Source organism: Folsomia candida, unplaced genomic scaffold (assembly GCF_002217175.1).
Source record: "Folsomia candida strain VU population unplaced genomic scaffold, ASM221717v1 Fcan01_Sc010, whole genome shotgun sequence".
Taxonomy (NCBI): Eukaryota; Metazoa; Arthropoda; class Collembola; order Entomobryomorpha; family Isotomidae; genus Folsomia; species Folsomia candida.
The window spans coordinates 96,808-106,982 of NW_019091202.1; the positions used below are offsets into that span (position 1 = coordinate 96,808).

General features: G+C 37.7%; 1 protein-coding gene across 4 annotated transcripts; it reads right to left on the reverse strand.

The window, feature by feature from the left end:
- Positions 1-159: 159 nt before the first annotated feature.
- Positions 160-3,573, reverse strand: LOC110854660 (cyclopropane-fatty-acyl-phospholipid synthase). Of its 4 annotated transcripts, XM_022103126.2 has the most exons (5): positions 3,497-3,573; positions 2,769-2,873; positions 2,467-2,700; positions 1,479-2,375; positions 160-749 (listed from the first exon to the last, which is right to left on the reverse strand). In XM_022103126.2, exons 4-5 carry the CDS (start codon positions 1,750-1,752, stop codon positions 379-381), a joined length of 645 nt encoding a protein of 214 aa, XP_021958818.1. In that variant the 5' UTR covers positions 1,753-2,375; positions 2,467-2,700; positions 2,769-2,873; positions 3,497-3,573; the 3' UTR covers positions 160-378. The 4 variants fall into 4 exon arrangements, with proteins under 4 accessions (XP_021958818.1, XP_035711112.1, XP_035711111.1 ...); XM_035855219.1 differs by having other exon boundaries at positions 1,479-2,700; positions 3,501-3,557; XM_035855218.1 differs by lacking the exon at positions 3,497-3,573 and adding an exon at positions 3,211-3,464 and having other exon boundaries at positions 1,479-2,700.
- Positions 3,574-10,175: the final 6,602 nt, after the last annotated feature.

Sequence of the window (10,175 nt, forward strand, 5' to 3'; positions counted from 1 at the left end):
TGAAGAACTTACTTATAAAATCGTGTACACGTTATTACATATTTGTTACATTGCAAAATTGTTATTTGCAACATTACAGGTTTTTTGCAATAAGAGAAATTTGTATTTTTGAGAGACTTTTTTTGCACTCAATAAAAATAAATAACGTCCTAAAAAATGGGAAATTTTACAATGGAACCTTTATTCAAGTCTTTTTTCAAAAAAATAATTGCTAAAGTCAGGAGGAGTCGTGGTGGATTCTTTCTAGTATTTTTAATTTCATAATTTTTCTAAATTAAAAAAACAATAAGTAATTTTATTAATTGTATTTAAATTTCGAAATTGTAATTCTTTCCACATTTTGTACCACGATTTTTTTAACGTCTTAACCGATTTCTCTTACTGCACCGGTACCCTGGTCCGATCATCCTTTCTCACCAGGACGGTCTGGTAGATCATGACGGCCCTGGCTTTAACAGTGGCAAGGGCTTCGGCATACGTTGCTCGAAGAGCCCTTACAACCTTGAGTCCCACCAAGGCCTCCAACTCTGCCCAATTATCTTGTATCATGTCGATAAAGTGGTGCGCGCATCGTTCCGCGTCCAAGGAAAAGTCCTGAACGTTGGCGATCCGGAAGTAGCGGGAACAAGGGGACACGAACTCAGCAAAATCGGGGAAGTACACCTGACCGAATTGATATTTACAGCCAAACTCGGTAAAGTGCGGAGTACCCGGGTCCACGGCGTAATGTTGGAGAAGAACCCGACCACCTGGAAAGAAAAACATTGGGACGCGAATTTTAACTATGGGTTTGCACCTAATCTGTGGCGTACGGGCGAAGAAGCCCTGGTGCAGTATTCAGTGGTGTAAGCCCTTTATAAGATTGTTATGTCCGTCCGTCTGTCTGTCCGTTGTGGTCCCATAACTTTTGAAAGAATAGAAAGAGAATTTTGAGAGTTACCTAACCTAAAGTTTAGGTCCTAAACTCCTAACTTCAAGGGGACAGGACACTGTATATCATACATACACATACTTCAAGGTCAAAAGGGTCACGAAATGTCATTTAAAGCTAAAGTTGCATATGTGTATCAATCAAACAGGGAATATGTCCCGGAATTCAATGATGACGTATACAGGGTGGTTTAAATGTCAGTTTACAATGGAAAATTTTTCAATGGGTAAAATTCGCAAATCTCCATTAGTGTTCCATAGGTTTTGATAAAAATTAATAAAAATCTCAATCCAAATCCGTAACTAATGGAAATTTACGAATTTTTCCAATTGAAAAATTTTCCATTGTAATCTGACATTTAAACCACCCTGTATATCGACCTCAAAGCTCACCTGAAGGTTTTACACAGATTTTCCAAGGGCATAAACAATTTGATACTGATTTGGAGGTACTTATTCCACACTACTTTCGCCCCTTAGTTACACGCGTTGTAACGATATATTTGTAAGAGTGAGGTAAAACAACATATTAACTTTTTCCCACTCACCAGGTTTCAGTAGGGATTCGATTTTTCTAAAGAACTCATCATAATTCTGTTTCCCAACGTGTTCCAACATTTCAATGATCGTAATGCGGTCAAATTTCCCCTCCATTTCCCGCCAATGTTGATGCTTAATAGTGACTTTGCTCCCAATGTAGTGATTCTGGGCCACCTTTGACATCGACTCGCAAATCGTGACCCCTTCGGCGGTGACGCCGTATCGGTCCGCCATGAATTTGGCAAGACCGCCAAACCCACAGCCGACATCGAGCAGTGTCATTCCCGCTTTCAGCTCAAGTTTCGACGCGATCAGTTTGAGCTTCTCGACGTGGGCGGCGGAATAGGTGGACGCCCCGTTGGCATAGTAGCCGCAAGAGTGTTGTATGTGCTCCTTGTCGGTGAGCAGTTTGAAGTACTCGACAGCTAAATAGATAAGTAAGCAAACCGGTTTAAACAATCGAATTAATAAAATTGCACAGGTATGTATGCCAGCGCACAGATATGTAGTTCACATAGATCCCCGTTCTCAAATCAGTCCAATGCTAAAAACTTTGCGAAATGTTGGAGTGAAACTAAATCCTGCGCTGGCTGCTGCTAACTGAAAAAGTAGGGCAAAGATGGAACAAAGTCCAGATGCGTTATACCCAAATCGTCCTTCATACTTTGGTATAATTTGGATATAACGCATATAGACTTTGTCCCGCTTTCTCAGTTGCAGAAGCTGGAGCAGGATTTAGTTTTACTACAAAAATTGATAAGTTTTTAGCATTGGAGTAATTTGAGATCGGACTAAAAACGACTCTCGCGTAGTTCATATTCCTCCGCCGCTTTGAAGTTATGCCCGGCCCGCCCCGTGTTCAACCAGCCCCATCGAAACCTCCCCTCCCAGTGGGCGATATGGAGCTTTAAAAACCACCGATACTTGTCAAAAACGGTCATAATCTTGTCATACAAAAGTTCGATATTTTCCGTCTTCCACCACTCCTCGACGTACATTTCTTCCAAACCGAACACCTGATCGGACCATAACCTTGCGTAGAATCGGTTATCCAGGATGACCATGTCCGGGTGTGATTTCATGTCGGAGTCGATCTTAACCCCGATCTGGGCGAAGGCATGGTCCGTAATGAGTTTTAAAATCGGGGTAAACGGGAGTAGGATGAAGAACCGGATTTTACGAAGGATTGGGATTATAGTGTCGTAAAGAGGGACGCTGACCGTGACGAACCTGTCCGAGGGGAGGGGGGATACATATATTACACATTTTTATTTAGAGTGCATTTATAATTTATTTACAGGTCTTCAACCGTGCTTAGAATCAGGTCCATGTTTTTTGTTTCAAAATTTCTGTTTAAACTTGGGCCTCCCTCCGTCCGTCCGTGTGTGGGGTATGAATGTATCCTAAGCATTAAGGGAACGTCCATATATTACGGCATCATTATAATGGGTAGGTGGTTTAGGCGTTCTTATCTTTCCCATGTTAAAATTCCGTACCCCTTAATGTATACGTTGGATGGGTGGGTGTTTTCAAGATCTCTGGACGTTCATAAATTATGTAACGCAAAAATCGACTTTTTATCACATTTCTATTTTACCCTAGTGTAACGCAAATCTCTCAACAAAATTTACCCACGCAACGTAAACATTAAGGGATAGGAAATTTTAGCATGGGAAAGATAGTAAGACCTAAAACTCCCAACCACTAAAATGATTACGTAATATATAGCCGTTCCCAAACCGTAAAACCCGGGGGATTAAGTTTCACATATGTACTCCAAGATTTAATACTAATTCAAATGTGGATTAATTTTTTATCCACTAAATTTTAGTGGATAAATTTTGTGTTGGATTGGAGATTGATTTAAAAAACTTTAGTTTCGGGATTGGTGGATTATTTTCGTTATTTTTAAACCCTGAATTATGAATTAGGGATTGACTAATCCTAATCCGGATTACCAATGCCTAATCTGGATTGTCCCAGGTTTGTTTAAGTTATAACTGACAAAGTCTTTAAATTTTCATACCTACGTGACTTCGAATACGTATGTATGCACAATTGCGTAATATGCTTCTCCCCTGTCCAAGCCAAACCGAAGACTGAACACAATTCAGTAACAATGATACCTACATATGTATGCATTTATTTTGTACACTCTTAGAAATCTTGTATAGTCTTGTATGTAGTGCTCGGCGCGAGACGAGACAATCTCGAAAATTTCGAGACGAGACGAGATACGAGACGAGTCGAGACCAACTTTTTCGTCTCGAAAGATTTCGGGACGAGACGAGATCGAGACGAGACCAACGCCATCTCGTCTCGACAAATCACGGTCGAGACGAGACGTCTCGATACATCAAAAATTTAGAAATTTAGCAGCAAATTCTCCGTCCTCTAATCTTCTGCAAGGAGCGAGCAGCTTTGGGAAATGCAGTATCCTTCAAAATTTTTTTAGAGACAATAGATAAAAGGAATAATTATGATCAAAACTTTAACCAATCTGCAAATATCCTTATTTTTACGTAAAAGACACGTCATATGACGTGTGACGGTTATGACGGTTATGACGGTTACGAGTCATTCAGGTATTTCATGTTAGCCTTCGTAAGCTCGTAACCACGTTCATAAGCCTGCGAAGATCATCTTATGAACCAAAAATTTGACTTATCTGGGTAAAAATCACATACAAGAGATATTGGTACGTTTTGTCAAAAGCTGGTAAGGTTAGTAAGTTTACGTGTTTACGTACTAACGAAAATTGACCTGAACTGACTCAATGGAAGCGTCGTAAAATTTTGTCGTCCCGTTACTAGCTTACGATTAAGATTTATCATTTATTTTTTTGTGTAAACTACTGTCCGCGTACTCGGCTCTGTAACCTCATTTGCATATTTTAACGCATTCGTGAGAGTCATAGAGTTTACTCAACATGGAAAGCCCGTATCGCCGAAAATGGGCTATAGAGATTTATGCAAATGAGGTGACACGCCTAAATGCGAGGATAGTATGTAGTTTACTATATAAGGAATAGAAGGCCAATTATTAATATTCTAAATATTTGCAGTTTGTGTATTTGTATTTTGTAATTATCTGAAGAATACAAAAGATATTTTGAAAAACATGGATGAATGTCGAGACGAGATTCGAGACGAGACGAGATGACAAAATCGTCATCTCGTCTCGTCTCGATTACTTCGTCTCGAGTCACTTTCGAGACGAGACGAGACAAGGCTATCTCGTCTCGTCTCGTCTAGTGCCGAGCACTACTTGTATGTAGGTATCAATTCTTGGGATAAAAGTTGATCCAGCTTACAAGGGAATATTAAGTACTGTCACCTCTCGATTTCCTTCCAAATAGCCTTAATCGACAGATAATTTAGTGAAACTAAAACTTTGTTATAGAACATGCGGTGCAAAATCGCTTTTTCGCGAGTTATTTGGCTATAGCTGCACCAAAACCTGCCATTTGCCCCATGCCTGTAGCATAGCCACCAGGCTATCGAATGATGAAATGAACTTTATTGAATGTTAATAAATTATATTTGTACCTATCCGCGTAATTTCAGCCCGATCACGAACATGCAAAAAATGATGCAAAGATTTGCATTTTTTTTGCAAATTGCGAAAATCTGAAAAATTTCGCAAATTGGAATTTCTTCGTTTCTTTAAACTCAACAAAATTTATCAGTTTAACCCATACAAAATATATTTTTCTTGTTGCAAAAAATTTGCAAAAATTTGCAAAAACTGAACATCGCAATTTTTTATGAAAATAAGTTAAATAATCAATGCTAGTCTATTTTTACGTATTTTTCGAAATTATTTGCGGTATTCATTTTTGCAAGTTGCAAAAACTGATGTCAAGTGTGTGCAATTTTTGATTCAATTATTCAGTGTGTAGAATTTTTTTCAATGTTTGCATGTTTTAATTGTTCAACAAATTAGCTTTTCCTTTATTCGCTCATATACTTATGACATACATAACAATTTTTAAGTTTCTATAAAAAGCAAAATTTAATGTTAAAAGCTTGGGGCAAATGGCAGGTTTGGCCATTTTCCGTTAGCTATAGTCAAATAATTCGCGAAAACGCGATTTTGCACCTCATGCTCTATAACTTTTAGTTTCACTAAATTATCTGTCGATTAAGGCTATTTGGAAGGAAATCGAGAGGTGACAGTACTTAAGGTTCCCTTGTTAGTATTAAAATTATGTGTATGTACATACCGGTCCGTAATAATTTGCTGCTGAAATGGTATAACTTTAATACTACACTGTATTAATTACCAACACCACATCGGTAGAGTCATGTTTACATGAATACCGTCTGGTATTATTTTAATACTAGATTTGTAAGAGTGTGTGAACCTTTGATTTGGTATAATTTATTTACTAAAGAATTCAGACTTATGCATGTGCGTTTGATAACGGTACACTCTTAATAATCCGGTAAAGTCACGCAGGCAATGATTTCTTGGTAATAAATTTGGTAATAATGTTTTACCAGGTAGTAAAAATTCTTTACCATGATGGTAAAACTTTATTATGTACCAAGCCATTACCACACGGTACAACCTATCATTACCACCTTTGTAGAGGCATAAGTATATTTGTGCATTTCGGTAATGTTTATTACCAGATTATTTACAGTGCAACATTATGTTTCAGAGGGTTTTCCTCTCGCTGCACAACAAAGCTTCGGAACAAGGTACAAGTATACAAGAGCTTATCCGTGAAGCAATCTTTCCCAAGAAATGTACACCTATCCAGGTACACACTGGAGTCATTTGTACTACGCGAGGATGGGTGTGTTTTCGCGTAAATAAAATAACAAGTTATGCAATTAACTACACACGTAGACATCTACATATTTACGTAAACCAATAAACTTGTATCGCCACTTCGAGGTCAGAGCAACTTCACACAACCACAATATCTACCTATGTATGTACATATTAATGTAGTTCGTTGTTAACGAGTCTGAGGTTGCGAAATATGTGGTACATACCTGACCTACCGTAACCCGGTAAGATTGTGGACAAAGCCAACCTTGAAGCAATCTCTATGTACATATGTACACTTGTCTAGCTTTCTTTACCATTTATCGTTCATTTATTACTGAATGTGTTCTCGACAAACTAAAGTTGCCAGTGAGATGGTATGAGGTGGTTACCGCCGATATCCACCGGACTAATTTTAAATTGTTCACGCTCAAAAATAAGTGTCAATTCTCAAAATTGGTATATGTATTGTGAACGGGGTACAAAGAGCCCTCTATTGGTATGTATAGTTTGACGTGGACCACGTCACGTGGTGGAGGACGTGTCACCTTTCTCATTTTTTACTTATCAAACTGGGCTGTTCCTTTTCCAACTCATTCCAGAAGTAGCAACCTGTGAATCAAGGTGTGAAATTGGCTTGTATGTGAATAATGTCTAAATTCCTATTAATTCGAAATAGTAAAGATTCGATATTTTGTGACATATTTAAATCATTATGTTCTCGTTTGTTTATTGAGTTGCTCATACGTACGGTCAGTCAGGGCAATAGGTCATATTTAAAAGTCACCGTCCAGTGCACAGTATTTAGAGATTTCCCCTTCCAGTGGGCGGATCCCAAATCTCACATAAGTGGACCCGTATTTTTTCGTTCTTCTGAATGGGCATGTTTACGCCCGTGGCGGAATTTTTAAAAAATTTCAGCCAAAATCCGGATTTTTTAAAACGCTTTAACTTTTCTAACTTTAACCTGATTTCAAAAATTCAACAATTTTTTGCGCAGAATTACTTACATGACATTAAAAAATTCATTAAGGAAAATTTAAATCTAAAAAAATATCGGTTTTAGCATTGTTTTAAAATACAGAACTGGCATTAAAACATTAAATTTGTAAAATTTTTGAGACATCCTCTTTCCCAAAATGTGCATATTTTGAGGAGAAACTAGGAAATTAAGTATGTACTACATATCTTCGTACTTAGGCTTGGCCCTCATTTGCATAAATCTCACTATGCCGATTTTCGGCGATACGGGCTTTCCATGTTGAACAAATTCTATGCTTCTCGAATTTTGACGCGAATGCGTCAAAATATGGACATGAGGTGACCGGCTATAAAAATTCGACAGTATATACATTCGCACAATGCAAAACCTTCTTGTTCAAACACTTAATAACAATTTGGGGTGAGATAGGTGTTTTCAATTAAAAAAAACTGACCCCTTCATCGAAACCGGGACATTTTCGCATCTATAAATAAATCTGAACGTGCGTATGGCTGCCTTAGTTAATGAGGATAAAACTTCAGCGAAATTCGACGCTATGCGCATATGCAACAATAAAAAATAGTCTGGCGATACACTTAAGCATTGTTATGTTTATATTTTGTATTTACATATAAGCACAAGAATTGGATGACAAACGGTGCTAAAAAAATCATTTCAAACGTTTAAGTATTTCGTAATAAACCTGACACGAAATGATGACCATGCATTACTTCCTATTTTACATGACAGTGTCACTTCTGGAAAAAAATATGACTGGGCACAAGTTGTCACGAGATTTATTTAAATTTTTTTAAATCCGTACATAATAGTTAGTTATAACGAAACTCGTGTGAACAAACTCGTCTGAAAAAACCAGATGTTTATTTGCGCATACATACATATATAAATACATAAAGCTTACATGAATTATGCAAATGGAGGCAAGTTATTGAAGAGACGTTCACGTGAGAAGCTTAGGTTTGAGCATCACCTGTTTTCCACCACCAGTTTTTACTCATTTAAACGGAACAGGAAAGGGTAGAATTAGATTTGAAAATTATCAGGAAGTTAAAATGGACAGTCTTGACATTTTACTGCTGCTGGTCGTTCTCACGATCGGGTTAATGGTGTTTGTTGCAGGTACAAAATATCTTCATAAAGATGTTAAATTGGGAATTTATTTAAAAACTCTAATTTCATTGTAGTCGCCCTTTGGCGAAGTCTTGACGAAGGTGTTAGACAGGCCAGAGGCGTCTCGAGACCTGCAGGCCCAAAGAAGCGAACTACTTTTTTTAGTCCTGTCGTTTTTGCTCAAGGGAACTCTGGTACGTCATCCAATGTCACGTCCTCCGGTGACACGTCCTCCTATGGCGCAAGTTCCTGTGATACGTCGTCATGTGACACGTCTTCCTGTTAGAGCTCTGTTGTATCTAGGTTTAGATTTTGTGTGAAAACTTTATCTTTTTCCACGCATTTTTATGAGCATTTTGATACCAGTTCGCATGCTCGCATACTCGCATGCTTTTTACAGGGACAATTACATTGCTTTTATAAATCGTTATCTTTAAGGTTTACAAAGTTTGGAGGGGCCTTTTTCTTTCAGATTGAAAATAGAAATAAATTTGGTACAAAATGTGTAATTAGTTAAAACTAATTAATTTCGCATACATAGCTTTATTATTTTCTACGACATATATGTATTCGCATATAAAGTAGTCATTCCATTTGTAAGCAACATGTTTGATCGAGTACCAGAAAATAGAGGTGCTAAACCCTGCTCACTAGGTTAGGCTGCCTACAGCGGCGTAGCCAGGATTGGGTCCTGGGGGGGGCCCAGCCAAAAAAAATTCTCGATTACCCTTTCTAGGCTTAAAATTTCTACCTTCACTCACTCAAACCGCTGTTACACAGGGTGGATATATGTACATAGTTACACATATCTAAGCTTTAAGCGTCAGAAACCGCTAACTATAGAACGCCATATACAATGCCCGACCTATAAATGCCTCAAAAATTTATTATATCTGTGGTAAATCGTGTGTATCTAATTCATCCAAGTGTTTTTTTATGAAAAAAAATCGGAACACACATTAACGAGGATCTGCAAATTTGGGTTCAAGCTTGGTGGTACCAAGTGACTTTGGCGCAAAGCGTGACACCTCTAATGGGAGTGGCCCGTTAAAAATCAACCTTGTGTTCCTTAGATAGCCTGTGCATTCAAGGAAAAATTGTACGAAAAAGTCCGGGCAGCATAAAAATTTTAGCAATAAAATTTTATTACTAAAATTTTAAAGATTACTTAAATGTCAAACCAGTTTCTACGTAACAAAAATTGCTAAAAGTAATCAACAAGGAGCTTAGGGCATGATCGGAATAATTGGTGCAGAGTAAAGACTAATAGAGGGTGTTCCGGAAGTAATGCAACTTTGGTCAAATGCACATATAAACTAAATCAATGAATTTCTTTAGGCGAAATTTTGGTCATGAAGGAAGAAAGGTGGAAGCAAATTAGTTTCTGCTTCGAATGGTCCATATATCCCCTTCCGCCCAATTTGGAGAAGCTTTTGTCGGGCGCTCCCCATTAGTGCTTCGCCACTGTTTTTGGTTACCTTTTTTGCGATTTTTGACCACATGTGATGAAATAAGTTCAAATTTTTGACTGAAGTTTTTCGACTACAATATTCTTTCTTGGATAAAAACCAAAATTGTTCAATAGGTTATGTATTTTGAAAATTTTGGAACGTTGTTCACCTCTCCCATGTTAATTGCATTTGATCCGTTTTCAGGCGGAGCAGGATACTTTGGCTTAGATTTATTTTCCAGTTTTGAATATATGGTTTTCTTGAAAGTGGGAGAGTTGTACTATGTGGAAATATAAGCCTTTTGATAATCTAGGCAGTAGCTCGTATTGTGCAGGACGACCAATTTTGATTAATTTTGATTA

Coding starts and splice junctions, on each gene's coding strand:
- LOC110854660 (XM_022103126.2), bottom strand. CDS start 1,752: ATGACACTGCTCGATGTCGGCTGTGGGTTTGGCGGTCTTGCCAAATTC. Junction 750..1,478: donor CGAATCCCTACTGAAACCTG/GTGAGTGGGAAA, acceptor TTTTCTTTCCAG/GTGGTCGGGTTCTTCTCCAA.